General features: G+C 49.8%; 3 protein-coding genes across 3 annotated transcripts in view; 2 read left to right on the top strand and 1 right to left on the bottom strand.

The window, feature by feature from the left end:
• LOC122381155 overlaps positions 1–26,378 on the top strand; it is a 72,084-nt gene that overhangs the window by 37,866 nt on the left and 7,840 nt on the right. The gene's annotated exons all lie outside the window — the stretch shown is intronic.
• LOC122381163 lies at positions 7,756–25,186 on the bottom strand. Its single transcript, XM_043365019.1, has 9 exons — positions 24,769–25,186; positions 15,939–15,993; positions 15,632–15,720; positions 12,139–12,234; positions 11,740–11,802; positions 11,333–11,422; positions 10,896–10,999; positions 9,990–10,149; positions 7,756–9,673 (listed from the first exon to the last, which is right to left on the bottom strand). Exons 1-9 carry the CDS (start codon positions 24,838–24,840, stop codon positions 9,434–9,436), a joined length of 969 nt encoding a protein of 322 aa, XP_043220954.1. The 5' UTR covers positions 24,841–25,186; the 3' UTR covers positions 7,756–9,433.
• Positions 12,666–14,528, top strand: LOC122381160 (tubulin alpha chain, testis-specific-like). Its single transcript, XM_043365011.1, has one exon. It carries the CDS (start codon positions 12,893–12,895, stop codon positions 14,243–14,245), a length of 1,353 nt encoding a protein of 450 aa, XP_043220946.1. The 5' UTR covers positions 12,666–12,892; the 3' UTR covers positions 14,246–14,528.

The raw sequence follows: 26,378 nt of genomic DNA, 5'->3' as shown, positions 1-26,378 counted from the left end.
TGGCAGATCTGTGGCGAGGCAGGTGAGCTGAACCTGGATTCGGTTAGAGATAGTCTCGATGGCTCAGGTTTCTGCTGCTACCGTAAACGATTCTCTACACTCTCAGTCGTGGATAGATAGGCTAAAGTGTGGTTGTCTAAAGCCTTTCTGGGAGACATTAACGCAACAACGAAAGGTATCCCAAAGAACACCGGAACAGCTAACAAACCCCAATCGAGTTGTGCAATCCCTTCGTTTCTTTAAATAGCAGAGAGAGTTAGAGATGAAAAGAGAGAGAGAGAGAGAGAGAGAGAGAGAGAGAGAGAGAGAGAGAGAGAGAGAGAGAGAGAGAGAGAGAGAGGGAGAGGGAGAGAGAGCGGTTTGCAAAAGGTGTGTCTTATATTTTCCGGTGAAGATTGTTTGGCGTTGCTGTTGCGGAATGGCACAGATAAAGCACTGTTAAGCATTGTATTTCTTAATTTAGAGGTATGCATGACTCATGGATGTGGAACGTTGAACATTATTCTTGGTTTTCCTTGTTTGGGATGAAGCTACGTCGGTGTGTTTGATAAATCAATAACAACATTCGTCAGCTTCGAAAGCGCCAGAGCCAGCTAAGGTTGTCATGTGCTTGATATAATGTCGAAAGACGTTTCCAAATTCCGAATAGTATGATTCTCTGTAAGGTTAAAACAATTATGGAGCATCCTGTAGCTAAGTGAAAAATTATGCACGCTGTTTCTCCACAAGTAAATGGCGATCAGTAGAATCTACAGACGCACGCAGTCGTCACATTGCTCGCATTGGTCGAGGTCTTCTTTGTCTTGTAAGCCACGCTGGTAAATGATGGCTCGATTGTGCTCAATGTGGACCCGGTAACGTATAAGGCTTGGATGTGCACGGGCGGCTCCGCGCTTAACATACCGGTCCCAGACTGGAGGCCCCCCGCGTCTCTTATGACCATTTCTGACCACCATACAGAGGTGCAGGTATGCGCCAATGGACAACATGCACCGCCTATCACGTCGCCGGAGCATGGGCTGATCGATCTCAGTGCCTTGTCTGAGGGGCTTTGGAGGCTGAAACGGACCATCTGCCAGGGCTCAGTGGTTTTTGAAGACGATCGGTATGGCTTCAGGCATCTCAGAGTGCTCATTTGATGTGATAAGATCAAATGAGCTCATGCACGATGCTCGTTGTGCTGCACGTCAGCGCGTAATAATACAGATGCCGGTATTGACGGATAAGATCCTTTCAGTTGACTACTAGTTATATAAAATGGAATTGAAAAAGGGGGTTACTTGTTTATGGGGACATAAAAGCTACTTGGTTATTACTGCGGAACATTTGGTGCAATTTAGAAATAGTCTTTGCATTAATAACTCGGTTTCTATATCAAGCTTAACGTTCATTAAATCAATCCATCATATTTGTTTCAAACATAAGATAAATAATATGATTATTTCAGGAATCCTGATTTTAGATCAATTATTGGCACTAGCATGTGTCTGAAATTCATACTTGGGTTCAGTGATAGCCGTTACGTTGGAAATAACCTTGTAAATCAAATATTGGGAACTCTGCACATAGGAATTCGTCCTATTTGCAAATTCATGCTGGGCCTGTGCCAAAGGCACGCACACAGCATACACTGCCCAATTTTGGACCGAGTGAAATCTATGTAAATCAATCGCTGGTTGCCTGAGCAGGATATCCGAAGAATATGAACGACATACCATTAATCACCCCGTCACGATTATACATTTATCACGATCAAACAGGCGCGCATAATCCGGACATTTCGCCCGACCGATCGTCCTTATTCGATTATGTAAAGATCTATCGATGTCTAAACCGTTTTGGTGGTTTCGTATGCTATCTATGTTCCTGTGCTTAGTCGCTTATGATTCATTTATGATAAAGGCGCCGATGTTCCCCGAATTTTACTTGGTGTGACGGCGTGCGTTGACAGCCCGATCGCACAGTGCTCGTCTTGCAGGACATGGGCAGTGACTCGCTGGTTTGCATCTAACTACACCACATGTCGCTATTTGGCGCTGGTCATTCGCGTTGATACACCGATCGCCCTTTAGAAAGCCACCAAGTCCTCTACTAACGACAGTGTTCGGCCATGATACAGGCATACCCTGTCCAAATCGGGACCGGGTGCGAACTGAACGCATGGCTCGGCACACCCTCCCGTGTAAACCTGCGAGCCTGAGTGACCGATATGGCTGGGTGTGCGCAGAGGGCTGCCGAACTGACTCCCATAAATTGAAACCAGTTTGTTGTCAGTGCAGGGTGACACCTTTGTCGCGAATTATCTGCAGAAGTGTTACCCGCGTGTTCGATGGTTTTGACTTTTCCAACGTAATTCTCAGGCATGGAACATATATGTGGGCACCTGGTTTTGTTAGCAAGCTCTGTGATTTACCGCGAAGCCACGATAAGCTGGCAAGCATACATGAGATAAAAAGATGAGTATTGAGTAAAGTTTACTTGACATAAAGGCAATAACTGTTACTTGCTATCCCGTATCCGTCACCTCTCGGGTTTAAAATCTCTTGCCTGTCACTAGAGGCCCCGAACATCAGAACGCTCGATCCGTCCTCTCCATGCCAGGAGCACTGGCTCGTCTCTCTGCTCCTCCATCGCCCACCGAGAGCCGCCGTGGTGACGAGCTCCCGCTCCTGTTCCTGACCGGTCCGGTCCGGTGCGGGGCGCCCCGGTCCGACCTCGGTGCCGACCAGGTGCTCCGAGGTCACGCCCGCCGTGACGTCACGGCCTGAGTCACGGCCGCCTCCTGTCCATATATGGTGTGATGGCCGCCGTGATGGCGGCGGCCCGCGGCCCCGAGACGCTGTCTGCTCCAGAGACGCCGTCTGCCTCCAAAGACGCGGCCGTCTGCTCCAGAGAGACGCGGCCGTCTGCTCCAGAGAGACGCCGGCTGCTCCAGAGAGACGCGGCAAAGAAGCGGTCTGTCCTAGAGAGACGCCGTCTATCTCAGAGAGACGCGACCCCCCCCCACCACCACCGAGACGCCGTTGGCCCCAGAGAGACGCCGCCGCCGCTGCACCCTGTACCGTCAACACGTGCAGAACTGCAGAGGTCATCTAGCGGAGCTTGGAGCTAAATAAGCATCACATAGTGACGAGTCACGTGATCCTGTCATGCCATTGACTGGACTCCAAAGGAGATTGACCCGAGGGTTGACAATATACACCAGCTAGCTCACCGTGTTTTGTGCATTTATACAGCGTTAACAAATCCTACCAGTAAATTTAGAACAACACTGAACGTTTATCAAAGCACTCTGAAGAAAATTGTTTGGCGGGAGGGGAGGATCCGTATGTAAGTACCTATCTTGCTGATATGGGACACATTTAAACCATTATAAGACCTTCTAACACCGGAGTTGGTCACTATACTGAGAAGAGAAGCACCGTCGGAAGGACGAGCGAGCTCTTCGGAATGAGATGTTTCTTCGATCGGCATGAGGCTCTAACGATCACTGTGGGGCTCCTCAACGTCCACGTGGCTTATAGCAGAACTATGTAAAGCCATGACATTTTCCATGTTTAATGACATCGGCACTCGTGCTCAGTAACAGAAGTATTGCTTGTTATCTTCATGGACATCCATAAACAATTCCTTTCCGGCTGTTCTATGTAAATACCACCCAGCTTACCCATCAGAAGACAGCTTAGCTCTGCACTGTATTGCTTCCATACCTGCCCTTTAAACATGCATAGAAAATGTATAATCGCTCATTGTTTTCACGTATTTACGATCGTTGTGAGCATAAGCAGTCAACCAGATGTCGTCAGCAGTTGCATTGCACGCCAAATCAGTTTCCCAGTATTCCAAAGTCGCGCGCGTGCCCTTGAGAGCGTGTGCCCAAGTTTGTGTTTACAATGCCCTCCTGCGGTGGACCGCTCCCACATGATGCTATCGTCTGAAGAATGTCGACAGTCGGCGGCAGACGGACAATGCGGCGACAGCCATGTCTTTACAGAGAATCCTCACTGGCAGCTGCCATGAATCATACCGGATTGATTGGACTTCTGCCTCTAGTCAAGGGCCATCCACTGGCTGCTAAACTTTTGGGCGCGTTTTATGTGCTCAAGACACTTAAAAGGCTGCTTTCTTGGATTAAAATATAGGTATGTGAAATTGCTAGTTTGCCCCATCGTCAGCGCCAAATCCATCAGCACACACCGCAGCGTTTAATGGCGTGCAAGGCCCGAAACGAGATGACCTAAACCCCTATCTTCTCGTTTCATTCGCTGTTGCTCTTTATCACGTGGTACCGCGGCCCACACGGCCTGTATATTCCAGACAGCCTTGGGATCCTTTTTACATCCATAAAATAGATCACTGTGGTGAACTGCATATAGTGCATGGCTCCTACAGGCCATGTGAGGGCTGGACGCTGGTTCCGCGAATGAATTACAATCACGAGCTGCAGGGGAATATTGCAGCAAAATTTTGCGATCACCATAACATGATGGTCCTGGCTGCAAACAATCGAGTGCAGCAGCGTTGCACTCACATTGGTTGACCTGCAGCGGTTATTTACAACGTATTGTGGATGCAAAGGATAGGGTGTGTCTACTGTCATGCTTTTATGGAATGGAAGGGTGAACTCAATCATGCGGCTTTCATAGGGTTTCAACCAACCAGGTCGGTACTATGCCTGTCACTCTGTCAGGTATGAGGTATCTGAGGTATGTAAATAATTAAATATTTACATACCTCACTGAGGTATGTGTACATAAGATACTGGATATCTCATGTAAAATAAATAAATAATATTAAATCTAACATGCTGGCTTATATTTGGTTTTGAAATTCGAAATTCGAAAGCCTATGGGCCATGGGGAGGGGTAAGGAAGAGCCTTCCTGTAATTGGGCGCATCAGCCTGTTGGAAGGATGACGAAATAATAAAAAAAAATCCTTGGCATCTTTGTGGTACTTACCTACTTAGAATAATCTAATATCTTTCATGGCTCTAATTTTCTATACCTAACGTCTAAAATGACGTTCATGGCTCAAATTTTCGGTAGCTTCTAAATTGATAATGTTGACATAAATCTCAGTTTGTTTCGTGTATTTCGTGCGTACGATAACATCGTTTGTTGAATTCTTTGCTTGTAACGGGTACAAATATAAAGTCTTGTACCTATAACGTTTTAAAAGTTTTACCTAAACCGGTCGTAGAAACGTCAATCTTATTTTTGATAAGAACTGCCGTCTCGAGGTGATAACAAACTCTGGTGTCGAGTATGTCCCACCTCCGCATACCTCACCGATCTCCTAACTGTACGAACGACGACCTCTCCAGCCGTGACGTCATGCTGGGATGACGCCACACCCTCAGGGTAGCTGACGTCACCGGCTCCAGATAGCTCCAAGCCAAAGACGGAGAATCAGACTGCCCCAGGTGCGGACTTTCACTTCCTGGGTTGCCAGGTCGGCTTCCTCGGCCAGTTCTCTTCACAGAGATTTGGTGATAGGTGCCCCGGGGAGCAGCTGTAGTCGATTTCCTGACTGTTGTGCCCATTGCACACACCCTCGGGCACGTTTTCCTGTTGACACGCCGGCTGCGGCCGCCGAGAGGTGCAGATTGCAGGCTGCCGCCCCAGGGACGGCGGCCGTCACCGTTACTCCACCGTCACCCGGTGAAAAGAGTTCCCGGTGACCGTCAGTCGGCGGCTGCCGTGGGCGGCGACCGGCAGCTGTCACTGCTCGAAAAGGAGCTCCGCTCGTGCAGTCGCCGCCCCCGCCGCCGCCCCCGCCGCCGCCCACCGGCCTGCCGTCCGCCCGCCCCGGACAGATAGAGACCCGTCCGAAAACCGGCTCCGCGTGCCGGCTGGCCGCCCTGAGCTGGCCCGTTTGTGGCAGGCTCGAACGGTTGGCTGGTTGTATTGCTCCGTGAGCAATCAACGCGCAGTCCGGTGGAGTGAAGATACATCACTCATGAAGATACACCAATCGCAGCGCGATGAGTTCGCTGCCACAGAAGCCGACTTCTGTGTTTTGGAACAAGCGAGATGGATAAGAACAGGATTCAGCGTCGAGATTAATTGTTTGGAGGCGCTCGACGAGAAGAGAGACCTTGCTCTTTGCAGGCTGTTGCATTAAAACCGGTCGTTATCTAAACAGCATTTCTGAACGAGTAACGACAAAATGGGTTAATAAATGTCGCAGCGAAAAGCAAATCCATGTACCGAGAGGCAAACAGATGCGATGCGCTCCTGATTTATAACGTATAGTGATGTCAATCGGTTACCGAAAATTTCGGTTACCGAAAAGATATGCTGACCGATTCGGTAATCGGTCGGTCAGGCCCCCAAAAAATCGGACACTTTCGGTCAGATAAGACAGAGTGCCAGTTGAATGAATTTTCATTTCATTTTTGGGACGAAATTCAGGCTCAGAGCTACCTAATACCTGCCTTTTCAGCTGGATTTTCAGTGTCAAATTTTTCGTAGAGTATCTCAGACCACATCTCAAGACTCAAGGCCAGTTTCCAAGCAGTGTTGATGTGTTTTGTGGTGTTTTGATTATGCCTTTTCTCCTAGGGAATTCTGTCAAGAACATACCTATTACCAACCATTAGACTTACTAATTGATCGTGCTTTTGCAACATGAATGGCTTACATAGACCACGGTAGATTCTTGACAATTCTAATTAACCAAGTCTGTGAAATGCTGAGGTTCATGTGTTCCTACCCTAAGCAATGTAACTTCTACCACAAAATGTATTTTGCAGTGGGTAAGAATTGACTGAACTTGGACTGAAATGCCATTTCCCATTATTTTCCATCATAATTTACCAAATATTTTATTTTTGGGGTAGAGTAATAGCAAATAGAAGTTCGGTCAAATTTCGATCAAATTTTGGCTTGGGATGTTATCGGTCGGTATTCGGTCGGAAATTTTTCCCAAATTTTGGTTTCGGTCGGTATCGGTCAGACATTTTTGGGAAAATGACACCACTAAATTAACGTACAATTGGCTTTTGCGAAGGCAACGTTTTTCGTGAGCGATCGAAGTGATCATTTCCCCATATGTTTCCTCAGATGCCTAAATTCAAATGCTCCAGCTATACAGGGACTATACAGGGACTTCCTGAAGCACAGGCAGACTTCCATTAATGGTATCACCGCTGCCATCAATGACTCGGGGCCGCGGCGCGGGTGCTCCATCAGCCTCCGCCTGCCCTCGCCGTAATAAGGGAGCAGAGCCCCGGCCCCGTCATTTCCCCGGTGCCGGTCAGGTTTCCCGCCGTGTCGCCGCCTACACCCTGTGTCCGCCGGCGGCGGGCTGACCTCGGGTCGCAGCTGGCGGGTCTCCGGGCCAGCACCGCGCGCAGTCAGACCGTGCGCAGCGCAGCAATACCATCTACGGACGCAGATCGCACGGGGATCGGGGCGGGGCGCCGTCAGCTCGGGCGGCGTCCATAAACCGCCCCGCCCCCGCCCGCGCCCTCGCCCGAGCGGGACCGGCGGCCTTACCGGGGCTGTTCTGCCCGCGCGGGAGGGGTGGATGGAGAGGGGGGACTGGGGAGTGGTGAATAATCCTTACCAGGGTGGGATAGAGGTGGAGGAAGGGGAATACGTGTGGGAAGAGATGTGATGTGTGGATTTTAGGGATGATTCATGGAAGCTGTATGATTATTTTTGTGGATACCTATATGAAACGAGGAGACGATTTTTTATTGTATTTTACGTGATGGTGCTTAAAATGTAGGTACGAAACGACAGAAAAAATCATGACACCTTACATTTATTGATCACAATGCGAAATCAGGAGAACAATATAAATTATAAAATCCCAGGAAACAAATATAGACATGCTGTTGTCACGCGAAACACCGTCACATCCGCGCATGTGTATTCTAGTAAAATATTTGAACAATGAATACTTTTATTTCCACAGGTAACAGGAGAGGTAGGCGAAGACTTTACCTACGCTACCTACAGTGGCCTGCTCGGACCACTGAAATAGATCTATTTAAGCATGTTATCACAGTACACATAACACGTCAAATGGTATGTTCATTGCTCATTCAGCCCGACACAGTGACATCGCTGAGACACTATCGAGTTTTTACTTCACTCTAATGACATGTCGGACTTCACTGAGCAAAGGCGCCGCCCTGTCAGTGCGGCTGAACCAACTACCACTACCATCCGAGCTTGGTTAACACCATGTCATCAGCATGCTGCATGCCTGTCAATACACGCCGCGAAAATGGACTGCCACTGACACATCTAATGCACACATTGCACTCGGACCCAACTCCCATTGGTATGGAGCGCTGAAGAGTGCCAGTCATGGTTCGCCAAGTCATTGGTGCCCAGTCAAGAGCTTCGGTGGCATATAAACACTTGAACAGAGGTCACAGTGAAACCAGCTTAGCTCGGACGGTGACTACCGCTTGCAGCTTCATTAGCTGCCGAAACTATAGAAAATTAGGCATCACTCCGACATCAAAAGATTACTCTGTGATCCATTATTCAATAACCGGCAAGTTTACAGCGGATTAGCTCGAGTGTGGTTGTAGCTTCAGTCGCATTCACAATTGCATCGCAAGGAGATTTAGCTAATAACCAGCAGACACACTCGCAAGCAGGCAATGACGGCCAGCTGAGGAGTCGAGAGCATCCTTCAAACGCCAACTACGCCGAGAGATGGCAGCACCAGCACCTCAGTGGCTCAGCGAGGCAAGCACAGGTTTTACGCACTACCAGCAGATGGCAGTAAGCTCACCTGAGAAGACCTCACCTTGGGACCTCAACCTCTGTACCTGCCCAACAGATGGCAGCACAGTCGCCTACCTCCCTATCCTACCGGTAGATGTCAGGGCAGTCGCCGTCACGGAGAGCGGCACTCCCCCGTTTCAATGTCGACACACGGTGTGTTCAGTGTTGGCGGAGTGGGCGGGAGTGATGACGCCACTCTCTTCTGACAAGGCCGGCGCTCTCTGAGGCGGCACCGACAGCCGCCTCACCCCACACATCACCATATGGCCTCCGCGAGACGTCGACACGCGCCGCGAGCCAGCCCCGACCCGACCGGCGGCGACCGGGAGACCCGGCCGGTCAGATGCCGGGTCCATTCATACAGAACGAGCCACAAAGCGCCACTATCGACACTGTGAGGCAGTATTCTAATCGGTTTTCCGACCGTTACACCGGCGGCAGTTAGACGCTCCCTGAATACGAACCCACTACCATCCCATCTGCTGTCCCGTTTTCCCGGATTCTATCCGTCACTAGCACTCAGAGCGGGGCGGCTCTTCTGACCTGGCTCTCCAGGCAGGCCACAGTTCGCGTCTTCCCGTCCCGGAAGACGAGCAGAGCCAGCAGAGCACACTAGAGGCCACCAGAGGACACAACTGTCCGCCAGCTCACCACACCAGGGTACCGACCTGCAGTACACCGGTCAGAGCGCCACGTCTCGGTACCGGTACGAGTCAGACTCGGCTCCCAGCGAGCTCCTGCTCTCATGCTGCCGCCGCGGCTGGCCGGCTGCCATCCAGCAGTGACACGGCGTCACTCCGGGCACCAGCGAGCCGCCCAGGTTGAGCGCGTCCATCGAGGTACTCCTGCGCGGCCCGCGACCCATCTTCCGCCGGTCTAGCGACTGGGTACCGTGCCGCGGCACGTATACCAGGTGCGGGACCTGGCGGACGGACAGGGGAATTAGTATACATTCGGCGGGTGAAATATGTGCCTCGGGAGCTAATGAAATCAGCATGGAAATGAGACGACGGACGAGCATACATTACGAGGCAGCCACGGAAATAACTGCGGAGAAGCACTACTTTCGGTTATGAGAATGAAATATGACACGAAATAAATACAGCACAAACTGTTGCTAAGTACCTGTTCGATCAGTAATTTTCATAAAAAATGACTAGCTGTTTAGAAATAGTTTGCCTGACTGTCATAACTCCCTCTTCATTTGCGTTAGTGGATAGTCTGCCCCGAGGTCTCACCTCGTACGCGAAGGTGGGGAACTCGCCGACGCCGACACCTAGCGCACTCTGAGCCCGTACCACGGGCGCGCCGCCGCCCAGGCCGTAGAAGGCGGCGTTGAACTGACTGCGTCCCGAGCGTGCAGCCGCCGCCGCGTACTGAGACGCCGACGATACCGATCTGAGGGGTCAGTGGTCAGGTCAGGTCATCGACTGGGTGCAGCGGCCAGGTAATTATCGGAGAGATATCGCACCACGTTCTCACCTTTACATCTTGATAAAATCATTGAGCCTTATCAAACGGAGGTGAGTTCAGGTCAGCGCACAGCTCCCATTCCAGGACGTAAATCTGGTACCCAAAGCTACACCCCAAGTGGTAAGCAGCATCAAGAGATGAAAATATCATACATCAGCGACTGTGAATAGGAAGCAAGTGAAGCCATGTTCCAAAGCGACCGATCCGTACGGATGGCACTGACACATGGACGGAAATGAAATTCCTCCCCGCCGCCGCCAGTTGCACTGGTGCGAACAGCGAAATCCCAGAGAGTCGACCATGGATGTAAGCACCGTCATCATCTGAGAAACGCCTCCTAGCACACTCCCAGGCGGCGTCACTCTCAGTTGAACCCACTCTCAGCAGTCACTCTCTGTTGAACTCACTCTCAGGAGTCACTTTCGCTGTCAAAGAGCAGGAACCAAGCAAGGAGCCAATTGCTAAATGGTGAATAGTTAACTACCGTGCATTCCACACAATTCCTACAAATTTCATTCACCCTTCAAGAGCATAACACAAATTAAAACTGTAACTATACAAGCTGCTGTTCTTATTGCACGGTACTAGCAACATCGAATGCTATTTTTCGAAAACTACCTCTGACACCTCCTCTGACACCGATGACACCGTTCGCCCAGCTCATGTCTCACCTGACTAGTGCCGGTGCCGCCATCGGCACTCCGTTCGTATAGGTGATGGCCCCGCCGTGGAAGGCCCGGTCCACCGCGCCGTTCCGCAAAACGGACGGACCCACCTGGCGAGAGGGACGGCTGCGGTCACAAAACGCTGACGACCGAGGGGCGGTGGGCGCGACGCTCAATTGTACATATGTTGTAATGTAGCTAAATGCGTAATAACACGGTGACACAATGGCACGGTGCTTCAGGCTTTATGGTGCATGACGATGTATTGCATAGCAATGATAGGTAGGTGGGTGACAATTTTTCACGGCAGTTTTTCACGGTGTTCACGGCAGGTATTAAGTTGTTTCACAATTGTTTAACGACTTGTTTTGTGCTGTCAAATGATTCTGGAAAGGAAATTCAATCCCCTTTCATTTAGGACGTAGGTAAGAGTAGAGACTTACCTTCATGTTTAGCGACTCCAACCTATGTAACGAAAACTTTTCTTCCTTCCATGTAGCGTGTAATGACTGGATACATATTAGAGAAACCAGCTGCAAAAGGAAGATTAATTGGTACAATTCAACAAACGAGCAGCAATGTAATGCTATACAAGCGTAAGTAAATTGTCATGCATCGAAATGTGATCGGATTTTTAAACTGCTCATTACGTTAATGACAATGCATTAATGCCTGCGACAGCTGAAGCTATAATTACTCTATTCTATCCTTATGATTCTAAAAGCTATGCCATGCACTAATAAACATTAAGTCAAGGGAGTGAAATTCAATACAAGCCTAATAAAATCAGCAACAACAATTATGAAATTGTTCAATAAAAATTACGGAGCTCTACCTTTCCCTCACTTACATTTAATCCGGCTCTGCATATGTAGAATACAAGGTCACCAAGACCGTAGTCTGATTCAATGTTCTGAGGAAAGGAAGACAGCAAATGCCAAATACATACATTAGACATTTACACGAAAATACAAAAAAAAAAAATATGACGAAGGGCTTGAAGTTGCACGAGTCCATCGCATGCCACCTTATCCTCTTGGTAAATATTGGAATATCCCACCCAGAAAGTTTCATTATGAGCATCGAAGTATCGGTTGTTAGTTAAATGATGTAAATGATGCATTGTATTATCTAAGCCGGAAGCCACATCACCTCCTGCCCCCAGATACGTTCGTGTGCACTGATGCAGTCTCCTCCGGTGCCCTCTGTGTGGCGTTAAAGTCGCCCGTAACACCGACGATTATCTTACCCAATGATATATGCTCATAAAAAGCACCATGCCCATCTCAGGGAAGAAGAAGACAATCATGACCAGGAGCCAGGCGAGAAGGTACCTCGAGCGTTTCTGAAAAATGTTGATGCGTGAATCAAAGGTTACATCATACACTAAGCCATCGCACAAACATATTTGTGAAAAAAAAGATCGACGGGAATTTGCTGAATAATAATGCCATAACATTGTTAAAACGCTTCATTCTATTGAAAATTGAAGTCGATTTGGTTCCTTAATCACGGAAATGGTGAATGCTTTCCTCAGTTTCTTTTATTTCATGGACGATGAAAATACGTTATGAATTTTGAGTATAACCTTCTGATTTCAGCATTTGATTGGTTACATTTACCTTGCCGACGTGTAAATTTGAAAATTTTATTGAAAGTTTAATATGCGAAGCCGGAAGTTCCTACTAATCTTTGATATCACAATCCTGTGGTTTCATTTGCCCGATACGCACGGACCTCAGCTACGAAAATGAAATTTCTTTTTCGTGAAGGATTTTTCACTTTCAATACGTGATCCCGGTATGGCGGGAAAATTCAACCAATCATGAAGCAGTGTTTTCGCACGAGCCCGATTTCTTGGCTAATCATTTCGTCTGACATGAAATTTTCATTTTCGAAAGGTGTGTGCCCAAGAGAGGAGGCTCCGTAACGCGGCTTTTCCCTTTTTGGCACTCTCGCTCGATCGAACCGAACCGAACTCGAATCTTCCTCTAACTGCAGCCATGCGCGAGTGCATTTCTATTCACGTTGGCCAGGCTGGTGTCCAGATCGGTAACGCCTGCTGGGAGCTGTATTGTCTGGAACATGGAATCCAGCCCGATGGACAGATGCCTTCTGACAAGACTGTCGGTGGCGGAGATGACAGCTTCAACACTTTCTTCAGTGAAACGGGAGCTGGAAAGCACGTCCCAAGGGCAGTTTTCGTCGATTTGGAGCCCACTGTTGTCGATGAAGTTAGGTCCGGAACGTATAGGCAGCTGTTCCACCCGGAGCAGCTGATCACAGGCAAGGAAGACGCAGCAAATAACTATGCCCGTGGACATTACACCATTGGCAAGGAAATCGTCGATTTGGTGCTGGACCGCATCAGGAAGCTGGCCGACCAGTGCACTGGACTTCAGGGCTTCCTCATCTTCCACTGCTTCGGCGGCGGCACCGGCTCCGGCTTCACCTCGCTGCTGATGGAGCGTCTCAGCGTCGACTACGGCAAGAAGTCGAAGCTGGAGTTTGCTGTTTACCCGGCACCGCAGATTGCAACAGCCGTCGTCGAGCCCTACAACTCTATCCTCACCACCCACACGACTCTGGAGCACTCGGACTGCGCCTTCATGGTTGATAATGAAGCCATCTACGATATTTGCCGCCGGAATCTCGACATTGAGCGACCAACGTACACGAACCTCAACCGTTTGATTGGCCAGATCGTCTCATCCATTACTGCTTCACTGCGTTTCGATGGCGCGCTCAACGTGGACCTGACAGAATTCCAGACCAACCTGGTGCCGTACCCGCGCATCCATTTCCCCCTTGTCACCTATGCTCCGGTCATCTCGGCGGAGAAGGCCTACCACGAGCAGCTGTCAGTGGCTGAGATCACAAACGCCTGCTTCGAGCCGGCCAACCAGATGGTCAAGTGCGACCCGCGCCACGGCAAGTACATGGCCTGCTGCATGCTGTACCGCGGTGATGTCGTCCCCAAGGACGTCAACGCCGCCATCGCCACCATCAAGACCAAGAGGACCATCCAGTTCGTCGACTGGTGCCCGACCGGCTTCAAGGTCGGAATCAACTACCAGCCGCCGACCGTGGTGCCCGGCGGCGACCTGGCCAAGGTGCAGCGCGCCGTCTGCATGCTGTCCAACACCACCGCCATCGCCGAGGCCTGGGCCCGCCTGGACCACAAGTTCGACCTGATGTACGCCAAGCGCGCCTTCGTGCACTGGTACGTCGGCGAGGGCATGGAGGAGGGCGAGTTCTCCGAGGCTCGTGAAGACTTGGCTGCGTTAGAGAAAGATTTCGAAGAGGTCGGTATCGATTCGGTCGAAGGAGAGGGTGAAGAAAACGAAGACTATTAGGCCTCAAAATCCATCTGAAAGGCTTACCGAAAGTGTAAATGAGCCTCGCTCGCTCAAAAACATGAACGATCACTATCTGAAGGTCGAAGTTTTGAAAGAGTTTTTCTCCATTAGCCTCTTTATATCGCAGGAACTTTTTATATGTAAATGCATGCAGAAAGTTCTTACGATATACTGATTTTTGTAAAGAATGATTATTTGAAAACCTCAATCTTCATTAAAAACTTCCACATGTCTTAACCACTTGTTAGTGTCTCGTAATATCAATAAAAAATTGTCCGTCTATGTTGTTTCAATGGAATCTTCTGAAAAGAACGCTACATTGACTACTGAACACGTAACCACACATCTTTATTCGTTAACGTGAGCCCCTCGACAGCTTTATAATCAGTCACGCTGTGCTCTGGGAGGGGGAGGGGAGGGAGGATAAGCGGCGCTCGAAACATCGACAGAAAACCATTAATACCGCATCCATCAAATTTTCAGGTCAGGCTAAAGGTCAGGTCAGCATAGGTCAAGGGCGGGAAGGTGGTTTAACTATTTCGACTTTTAGCCCTCGCCGGACTTGTCGGATATCTACATATGATGATGATGATGATGGTTTAGAGGATTTGCCTTTGCAACGGCTCCTCCTATTCTTTTAAACTGTACTTAAACTATCGCGCTATGAGTTGGTACGGGGTGCATGATTAGTATATACGAGGAGGGCTGCATGACGCCCGGGAGGCCCTTGCCGTTTCGCCCAAATTAGCTAGAGCCTCACGAAAAAAAAAACCAAGGTGTGCGCCTACGAGATCAGCGACTGGTACCCGATTTAAAGGTTTCAGGTCATCCGGTGTACTCGGAGGTCAGGCCAAGTGTCCCAAGGTTCGGGCTCGGTTTTTGGTTGAAATAAATTCACCAAAAATAGCCGCAGAGCCGCAATTTTATGCACAATCGTGTTCTTCATGCTCAGGCGCGTCGAATGATATACTTTTGGGTGAGGCCAACTAAGGGTGTTGACCTCATGCTGAGGTCAGGTCAGAGCCTGTCATGTCACGAAGCTGGTCGAAAAAGATCATATGGCATGACACTCGATTTGACAGGTCTTCCTGAGCCTAATAATGGCCTTTCCGACTCGCTAGCTCTATTTGATCAGAACTTATTGACGAAAAACGTATATGACCTTAGCGACGTTATGCATGACGTCAGTCGTCCACGCGAGGTCAACTATGCAAAGATTAAACACCGGATGTTGCAAGGAGTGCATGAACTCACGATTCAATATGCTTTTTCTACCTTAGTTAGGAACCTCGCATTTTCTAAATTTATAGTGTTGAACAAAAATCATAAAAACAACGCAATAGCATTAAATAAATATTTTATGCGGCCATATCGATCACTTACCATCGCTATCCCAATGAGCATTATGAGGGATATCAGCAGCATGATGAGGTAGCCCGCACACAGAATGTAGGCTGGTGCTGGCATCGTCTCTGTAAAAAAAGACAGGGTGTCATGCCATTTTTTTCGTTGCTAGAAAGATACGTTTTTACGTTACAGTTTCTACATGGCTTCTAGCTAAATAACTGAACTGACGGGTTGAACTTCTTGGGTAAACAGTAGTAAAGAGCTAACGCGTCACGTCCGTAATACGCTGCCCAATCCCACCGCCATTGAATCGGTGCAGTTCTTCCTTCACCCTTGGGCCTACCTTTTGTGTCGACGATCCACCATAGCTGCACACCAAAAGCAATCAGGTACGCTATCTGCGGAACCAAAAATACACACGTCAGCCTCAACCATCTCCTATGCATCTGCAATCACAACATTTACAAGTGTTTCGATAATCTGCCAGCGTTGAGAATTGGCGACTCATCTTCGAATCATCTCTGAGACTGTGCATCATCTCCGATTATGTGAGTCGCAGCCTGCACTGGAGGTTAGAAGCGAACTCTGGATAGGTACTCTCCATAGATACTCCCCCGTCTTCCGGTGAAACGGTATCAGACGTGTCGCCGCCTGGTGCGTGAGTTTGTGTGTGTGGTGGATAGGACGTCGCGCTGTGGAACTTTGATACGCATCACTGCAGATGTGATCCAGCGAGGAGCCTGCCGGTATTCGGCGCCGGCCAGGCCGAGATGGGAGGTAACTGGAGCGTCAGAATTTATGGTGTGCTGAGATGTTAAGTGCTGTGGTAAGTGGTTGGTTAATGACGTCTAATGAACGCGGGATATCACGGACATTGCTGGTGAAACGGTAGATTATGTTGAAGTTACTTGAACATAACGCTGTGAGCAGAAATGTGTGAGCTTTATAGAGATTTTATGCTAATTTTAATTGAAAAGTGAGGTAAAAAATGATATTTTCCTCCACAGGAGATGCTAAAATTACACTCAAACAGAGCCAGTTGACCATTAATTACCGCGGCACTGTCATTAGCCGAGATACCGGTGGGCTGTTTAGGGCGGTTCTCATGTTTCCTGCCAGTCGTGGGCTGCTCTCTGGGCGCCACACCGTGACGAGTTTCCGCAGCACATGCCTCCCCGCTCGGTGAAGCCGGCTGGCCAGAGGAGAAACTGCCTGACATGTGACGGCTGCCACTATAACATCCTTCCCATGATCGCTAAACGGAGCCGGCCACGTCGTATAACACACAAGATCATCGGCAGACTAACTCGCCAGGAGGCAGCAATAACATTTCTGGAAACAGAGACACCGACCGTGGCGGCGCGTTAGCCTCTGACATCTTTCCACTAACCGTTTCCCACTAGACCGCACACGATCCCGTCCGACACTGACATCGGCCGGTCGACTTTCTATCTGACCCGCAACATCCGCCCGCAGCGGGGTCATACTTCCTGCCCCGGTACACCGACTCCATGAGCAGTGCTGCACGTGCAATGGAAACTCTCTACGGTCACGAGCGGAGCGAGGCGGCCCTCCCAACCGTCCGGGAATGCGCTTGGCCATCAGACGAAGCCGCCCGTCTCGTATCTGTGGTCACCCTCTCTGTGCGTCTGTCAGTCTGTTTGTCTGTCTGTCTGTCTGTCTGTCTGTCTGTCTGTCTGTCTGTCTGTCTGTCTGTCTGTCTGTCTGTCCCGGCGGTCTGTCCGACACATACCAGCGGCCACAGCGACTGGTAGACACCGGTCAGCGTCACCGCAGGCTCGCACGCTCTCTCCGCGCTCGGAAACAAACCTGTCACGGCCGACCGATCGATTTCTGGTGCGTCACCACTCGCCGTACCAGCCAGCACCACCAAAACACGGCATCCATCTTCCGCAGCTCCCACTGGCCGTGTGATTAAATCACGCCCCCTGATGTGAAGCGTTCGTCGGGAAATGCAGTCGTCTGTCCTCGCACCCACCTACATTTTTTAATTCAGCCGTCGGTAGGCCGATGAACGCCCTCAGCGCCGAGGCCCGGTACTTTCGAGCCGATGCGGGTCGATTAGAAGGCCGAGCGCCGACAGACAGAACCTGACCACGTGACGGTGACCTCCGTGACCCGGGCCGACCGGCGCTGACCCGGCCGACCCGCGCCACCCCTGGCCCACATTCTCCTCGGACGCGCGCCGCTTTCCGGCCAATTAGTATTACAAAGTAGGTGAGGAGATTCGATAGAGAGCCGGGGAGGCACGGACAATGGCTTCATTCTATGTCCGTTGTAGTGGGCCTACAGCCACATCGTAAAATAAATGGAGACACATCTCTTCTTTTCAGCTGCGCCGTAAAATCATGAAGTGTCGAAGGCACAAATGAAGTGTCGAAAATGGCCAGCATCAGCGCATTCATGTGTGAGCTGCCACGTTTATTTCATATCTGGTATGGCGAGCAACTTGAAAGTTGAAACCGACTTTTACCCTGGCATGAGTTATTTGCACTCCGTACTCGTGCCAATTCATAAGTGGCCATGCGTGTACCCAAGGTATCATGTGGTTTGATACCACCTGACCCCTGAACCTGCTTCAAGTAATCATACCAAATTGCTCCTGAAAGTGCCTCGCTGCACGCAACAAATAAATCAGTCAGGTGCCATGAAGGCAGCTTATAGTCTCGGCGAAACTACGTTACGATCTACGACGTCTGGAAGTTTTAAGCCGTTCTTCCTGCGCATAGCGTGTACTCACCGCGTCCAAAACGACGACATACGGGTAGGATCGGAACATGATTCCGGTGAGACCGGGCCAGCCGAGGATGGGGTACGACATGAGCGGGGTGGTGGGACTGCGCTGCGACAACCGGGAGAGCTGGGAGAGCTGAGAGAGCTGGGACAGCTGGGACAGCTGGGACGACGCCGCCGTCGGCCCACTCCACACCGACTTCCCGGGGGTGGCGGTCACTCGGAGACCGCTGACCGGCCAGCCGCCGGCCCGTGGTGGCGGGTCACTGGCCAGACCCATCGGAAGGCCGCAGGGGACTGATGGGTGGCGCCTTGGCGGGATCAGTGCTAGGGGTTAGAGCAATTGACGCTGGCGGACATGTGTTGTCCTGACTTTATGGACTAACTGCTCATCCTGATAGCCGTCTGGTTATCACCTCGAAACCTTTGAGCTCTCAGCTAATCACGTTTTTATCTCAATTGTCCAATGTTGATAGTCCACTGTTCACTTTTCACTGCTCACAGTTGTCTGTCCACTGTTGTCTGCTCACTGTTTACAGTTCAGAGTCCACAGTCTGTCTACCGTCCACTGTCCAAAATCGAGCATCCGTTTGTGGTCTAGTCCAGTTCAGCGTTCAAAGCGTCCATTCGTCCACGTCTATTGTCCACCACAAATTCGTCACCGACACGCAAGCTATCCCCAGTGTTGACCGCACCAACACAAAACAGCGTTCCTCAAAGCGCCACCGGCACTGTGTTCTCCAGCCTCGAGCCGTGGTATTTTCCACTAACGGACCGAGCCCGGCGTTCGTTTCGGCGCGGACGAGAAATGGGCCACGCTCAGAGAGCCGCCCTGACCAACCGGGAACGCTGCACCCACTGCACTGCTCGACTCCGACTCCGCCGCCCGCCGCCCACCACCCACCGCCCGGCGCCGCCCGCGCTGCTCCGCCCCGCCCTACTTTGGTCAGAGCCATGGCTCGTCGTCTTCACGCTCAGCAAGATAGAGGAAAGGAAGAGGAGAGAATGTGGATGCAATAAGTGAGTGAGCGAGTGAGTGAGTGAGTGAGTGACCGAACTTGGTGAACATGAATGTGCTTGTGTGCGTTACATTGTTGCAGATCCGTATTGCGCAAAAATACACGAGTTAGCATCTCGCATCTCTCGAAGTTTTAGAAATCTCACGCTGCACAGCTTGCTTTGATTCTGCCAAGCCCCTTTTCCATCAGCAAATCACTTCCGCTGTGGTTTGACATCAGACTGGACCGCTGTTTTTTTATCGTTCTGCACCGTCGGTGCCCACAAGTTTTCTGCGCATCATTGGTCGCTGACGTAAGTGTGCGAACGTTTGTTAGATTTAACAAAGCGACCTGGCCGGTCAGGATACAAAAATTCCGACCTCCTCACCGATAATCCTGTTTCATGCGCACAATGCCGGATATGGCTCCCACGTTTTCCGCGATGGTTGTAATTACACTAAAGGCCAATTTTTGGCGATAAAGAGTCCTGAAGCAGGGACTGTTTCCTTCTCTGCTATGACGCTTTCGGTCGTAAATGGCATTTTCTTCCCTGTTGTTGGTTGAGTGCTAATTGAAAACCATCGTGGGTAAAGCTGGCAAACGGCGTTTAAATGCCTTCAAAGACGATTTAATTTTCATCATCTCAATAGTCAATAATGATATTCATTATGTTAAGCAACTGGTGTGATTAGCGACCAAGCCTGCTGAAAGGGATATAAAAATAAAAACGGACGGCAAAAATGTTAGTTTGTACTCATTGGCCGTTTTCACGACGGAACTTTCGCAGAGGAACTTATTTGATACCTAAAAAGTACCTACCCTTAGAGGCCTTAACATCCCTCAAACTGAAATATTTTATGTTCAAAATAATTTTAGAAGTTTAAATCCGGGCATTTTTTGCCCTCAAATCACTTATTTATTTACAAACACAGCAATTTTTAGTTCTAGTAGCCCACCTTTCGACTATGAGGTATTAAATCAGCGTGGCAACTTGCTCCCTCTTTGCTCCCTCGGGTATCTAATTCCGGAATTCTTAAAAACAAGGAAAGTATATATCGAGTTCTCTTTTATACCTATTCAGTTATGTTTTAAGGGTGATAAAAATATGACAAATTTTTTAATTACATTTCATATAAGAAAACACGCAAAACAATGAAACAAAAATAACTACGGCAGATAATTACATTCAGGTATCTAATTCCGACCAATCAGCACCTCAGTAGGATATGACGTCATACAAGAATGGTGGTGATGGCCGTTTACAGTCCCGGCCGGTAGGTCACGTGACCGCCGGGCGCCTCGGGTCACGCGGCGGTCGGGAGTCGGACGCGGGGCGTGGTCGCGGGCGGACGCGCGGGGCATCATGCTTTGCTTTGCTTGCTTTGTCAACTTCATATAACTTACTATCGCATTCGTGTGAAAGCCAAACACTGCTCAGTGCCCTTAGAAATTGAGTTTTGGAAAGCTCAAGTCCCTATAGCTCCTCAGGTCGGCAACAGTTGAAGCCTCATCTGAACCCATGTGAAAAAAAGAGGGTAAGGAACCTTGTGTTGCTTTTTCTTTTACCGTCATAATTATCTCAAACCATCACAATTTTGAGTTGCCACATTGTCTGCTTCACTACATTCGTGTAAAACTTGGGTGAAGGCTGGTGGCTCAAAGAAAGGTGAAGATATTTCTTTAAGTGCCTAATCCGTGAAATTGAAATATCCCGGCTTTACAAATCTACACTTTTCATTTTCTCCACGATACATTTTTTAAAATTGTTTAAATTTTATCTACATTTGTTAAAATCGGGGCTTTGGTTTTGTGTAAACTAGATCATAAAGTTTACTATAGTTTTGTGTAACCTGATGGCTGAAGAAAAAAGTAATTTTGCTAAAATGATGTGCGGAAATTTGTTGCTTTCCAAATCAAATTACTCATACCTATATTTCATTCAAAATTAGGAGGCATTATTACTGTTTTTTCTTGTAACATGAACTGAGTTTGGGTACGGTGCTCCGGAAACGTTGTGGAACTTTAAGCTAGCTAGAGCAGTTTCCATAAAAATTGTTTAGATAGTTGACATGGCTTGTTGACAACTCTTGCTGTTTCTAAAAAAGTGAAAAAAATATTTTCCTGCATTAAGCACACAAGGCATGTTATTCTCATAAGCTATCGAATGTGTGTGTGTGTGTTTTTAAGCTGTTTTTTTAAGCTTTTAAGCTGTAACTTCAGTTACTTCACTTTAGAACATATTGCCCAGAATGCGTCACTGATCATGAGCTGGTATATCATATCATATGTAGCAAATACATAAATGAGAATAGTGTGTCATGAATTTTTGTGCATGCTTCTGGATCATCTGTAATTACATCAAAGGCTCGGCTCAAGAGTGTCCTGCCGACCAGCTTATGCCCAACCCTTTCTGTCCGCAGAACGTCGCCTGCGACTCCCGCACGCCGTTTGCCCCGGCCGTCCGTACTGGTCTTTGCGCTGCGAGCCGCGCTGGAGTTCGCGGCGGCGTCGTGGAGCTCCCATCGGGACGGCGTGTGATGCCCGCGTCGAGCTTATAAGCCGTGAGCTTCGATTGGCGGCTCACGCGGTCACCAGCTGTATGTACAGCCTCGGCCCCGACGACCCCGCTAATGGCCGAGACCGGCATACCCCCGGCATGGGTCCGCTGTCCGGCGCAGCGCTGGCCGCCCGCATGCTATGCTACTTTTGGCTGTATCGCTGCCCAGCGGGAGCGCGCTCCACGCTGCGGAAGAGGTACACGTTGCGACCCGACTGAGGACTGCAACCGGATGGTGACACGTCGGCCTCTGCGCCCTGGCTGGGGCAGGCGTGACCGACGTCACAGTGGAGGAACGCCCAAACAAGACCAGCCCACCGTCGGAGCAGCATGGAAATATCATGTTCTGCCTGGACGTCGGACCCGGCGGCCGCAGTGCACCTGCACACGTGCGGAGAGGGGCGCTGGAGGCTACTCTGGAGCTTCTGCCATTCCGCGGCGCGACTGCTGGCAAAACGGCGGCGATTGAGGCGGTTGGGAACAGCTGCAGCAATGGTGATGGCGGTGATGGCGACATGGCGGTTTGGGACTTCATCTCAGCGCGGCCGCCGCCCAGGCGCCGCTGCGCCCGGCTGCTCAGCCACCTACCGGATGGCGGGGTGGCCCTTACGGCCCTCACGCCCGTTCGGTCTGCGGCCACGTTGTGGGGTGGCGGTCGCGGGGTTAGCGGCGTTGGACTTCGTCCTTTATCCAGACTGCACCGTACCATCTGAACGGATGGATCTGCCAAGAAAGATGACATCTAAGGCGGCTATGAGGCGATCACAAAGCTTCACCAAGAGCTTCTCCTTCATGGGGCCGGCCGGCCGTTAAGTCGCAACACCGGCTGCCGAGTGCCAACAGCTGCGTGCGCTGGCGCCGACGCGTTGTGGGCCGCGCTGCTGACGCCCAAGCTGCGATATCAACCATCTATGAATAAGTGGCAGCGGTGGCGGCTTGTCAGTTGTTAACGTGCCTCAACAGACGTTGCGAATAGCCCGCGTTGGAATCGCATGGTTGGCAACACAACGCAAGTAAAAATGGGCTTCCTTGATGAACCTACTTTTTAAGCATTGTAGCCTTTGTAATTTTGGATGTTTTGCTGTAGATATTATTTTCTACATATATACTATATAGGCACTCACGTGCTTTAAATCGCGCAATGCAATTGAACCATGGTAAAGACAATGATAAATGAACTGAGAGCTGACATGCCCCATGCTTTGTGTGTGTATGTGTGTGTGTGTGTGTGTGTGTGTGTGTGTGTGTTTTTTTTTTGGCGAGTCGATAAAAGTGGTTTTGGACACTGGATGAGTTTTTAGGGGTGTGGTGAGGGGGGATGTAATTCCACAGACCTTCTGTCAGATTCACTAATGCAGTAGGTCTGTGCGGTGTTTAGTTATCGGAGCATTCTTTGAAAGTCGTGAATAGGGCCACCGAGTACCTAAAGCCGTGATATTCCCCCACAAAAACTTCTTTTAAATAGCCGGGGATAGGTACATGAGCAGAGTAAATGCTATTACGAACGCCTATCACAATGCTGAGCGAATAGGAAAATCCATAGATGGAGAATTGTGCCGCGTTACGGGTGCTCGGGCGCAGCCAATCCACCGTTACCCCAGCAGTGACCTTGACCCGCATCGTCTGTCTCGGCTCCAAAGCCAAACCGGCGTGGAATTGGGAGCGTTCGAGCACTCATGGTCCAGCGCAATTCTCCACCTAAATCCATTCCTGATACACATTTGCTTGCTCATAGTCATGTAACCCCGGTAAATTCACCCAACTTTCATATTGGTCGCTCCATAGACAGATGGCCACAGAGATCAACTTAAAAGGCCATTGTTGCATTCATTTAGTGGAGATCATTAAAGAGCCGTGACAAGCCACAAGTCGCGTGACATCATACGTGTAACGACCAATGACGTCGGCCTGCAAAACCCAATGGAAGCGGCTAGCAGCGTGCAATAAAACAGGGCGCTGCTTTCTAAATGTCTGTCGTGCGCCATAAATGAATATATTCTTTGTAGCCTGGCAACTCAGTATCTTTTTTTAACTATTGTACTAGTATTTAATAATTTCATAATTTTATAATTGTGCTTACGCTTTATGTTGATATTAGTGATAAATCCTTAGATAAAGTAAATCGATGTGATATTTAATAGAAAAATAGCAAACTAACGCACCATTCATTCGAAAGCTGGGGAACCTACTAAAGAGAACTACTAAAATTCCTGAGGAACCAAAGGATCAAATGGGGATTAAATAGATGCCTGCTATTCCGTCGTGAAAACGGCCATTATAGATTTGTTTGCCTATTTCATGTTGGTTCTCGGGTAATTAAAAACTAAAACTTTGGAAATTAATCATGATTAGAAAATTGTGAGGCGAGCAAATAACCAAATTGAGCTTTTGAAGACGGAAGAGCTCCCTATTTGCGTGGCCAACTACAGGATTGTATGCTATACAATCCTGCGAGCAGAGGGCTATCAGCCTGAGTGGACAATGTAGGTATTCGTATAACATACCGTGATCCGGTCCCGATAGTTCCGCGACACCAACACTGTGTCGGCCTCTGTGAGCACGGACTGACTATACGGCGATATTTTGGCATCAATGATGCACATGGCGGATAACATAACACGTTCAGTCCACGAATAAATACTTCGGGTGTCCATGAGGATTGAGAAGTTGCGTCATCGGGAAACGGTACCTTACGTGAAATGTGGGTGAATTATGGGTCAATTAGGTAATTCGAATGAGTGTGATCAAACGTAGGTAGGTAGAACGGAAGTGAAACTGACTGCACAAGCACAGCGCCCGGCAATATGATTAGACCAATAATTTAATCACGTTGCCCTCTGACAGACCCGCCCCAGTGCACTCACGGCCTCGATCACGCCGCAGCTGACGCAGGCCACCAGCAGCGAGCAGAAGAAGCAGTGTCTGAGGAGCGCCATGACCGCGCCGGAGGGCCTCAGGGGAGCGCGCCGCGTCCGGCCGGCACGCAGACACGCATACCTCGCCGCCCACCGCCCACCGCGCCGACACAGACCCGTCGGGGTCGGAACACCGCGGGAACAGAACGGCACCGATCACAGCACGGCCGCTACTACGGTCACAGGCGCACCCCCACACAGACACAGGCCGGCCCGGTCCGGTCCGACTCCGACTCCGGCCGTTCTCACGGAGAAGCGACTGCCACCGGAAGCCCGCCTGGGCCGCCGCCGAATCCACACCTCCGTGGGACTCGGGAGGCCACCGGCCGGCGCATCCAACGCCCCCGGCTATCGGACACAGGTGAACGGCACCCAACGCGACGCGAGCGACCTCTAGAGGGCAGGTCGGTAAGGGGTAGTTAGCCGAGTGGCCGCTGAAGCTCTGACGCTTGGCAGGGCATTGAATTCACTGGTTATGCCTACCTACCTGTTTGGACGGACTAAAAAGTCTTGGGAATGCAGTTGGTAATGCGGTAAAGGCACACTCCTTTTCAATACTCCTTTGCTGTTACCCTCTGACACCTCCGTCTGGCTATATCGTTCTTCCCGACACCTTTATTTATTATTGGGTTAGATAGTTCCTTCTGACACATCCGTCTGGCTTTATTGTTTCAGGGCTGTGGAGTCGATGGATTTTAGGGTGACTCCGACTCCGACTCCGACTCCGGCTTCTTAAATCCAATCCAACGCCCCCGGCTATCAGGGGCGTTGGATTGACTACGACTCCAACTCCAACTCCGACTACGGACGGTTCTGTTAAAATCCATATCATGACATCGAAGTTCATAATGGAGATGTTTTTATCTTGCCTGACACGGTCTCTTGTGCGTTCCAAGGCTTTGCGTCGCAAATATGCATAAAAAATAACATGCAGAATTAAAAAGCGGTTTTTGAGAAATTCACCGTCTTCTGCTTCTTTTGCTGAAAACTTTCGTCCAAACCAGCAAAAGGTTTTTTTTCGACAAAATTTAATTTCGAGCGCGGTATCGTAAATAAAGGAGTTGGAGTCGGTAAGATTTTGGCGACTCCGACTCTGACTCTGACTCGGGACAGAACTATCGACTCCGACCGACTCGACTCCGACTCCGCAGCCCCGGACTTTTTACTGTCCTTGCTTCTTGGGGTGTAATTGAGAGAGAGAGAGAGAGAGAGAGAGAGAGAGAGAGAGAGAGAGAGAGAGAGAGAGAGAGAGAGAGAGAGAGAGAGAGAGAGAGAGAGAGAGAGAGAGAGAGAGAGAGAGAGAGAGAGAGAGAGAGAGGGAGGGAGAGAGAGAGAGTGAGAGACACAGAGAGAGAGAGAGAGAGAGAGAGAGAGAGAGAGAGAGAGAGAGAGAGAGAGAGAGAGAGAGAGGGAGAGAGGGAGAGGGAGAGGCAGATAACTATGTGTAAATTTCTCGTAAACTACGCGCGAACTATGTGTGACTCTACGTGAACTAGTCGTGAACGGTGCGGAAGCCTTCCAAATGGTGCCCCAAAATGACACGAATTGCCGGGACAATC

Source organism: Amphibalanus amphitrite, unplaced genomic scaffold (assembly GCF_019059575.1).
Source record: "Amphibalanus amphitrite isolate SeventyFive unplaced genomic scaffold, NRLGWU_Aamphi_draft 000115F_arrow, whole genome shotgun sequence".
NCBI lineage: Eukaryota > Metazoa > Arthropoda > Thecostraca > Balanomorpha > Balanidae > Amphibalanus > Amphibalanus amphitrite.
This window is presented reverse-complemented; position numbering and strand designations above follow the sequence as displayed.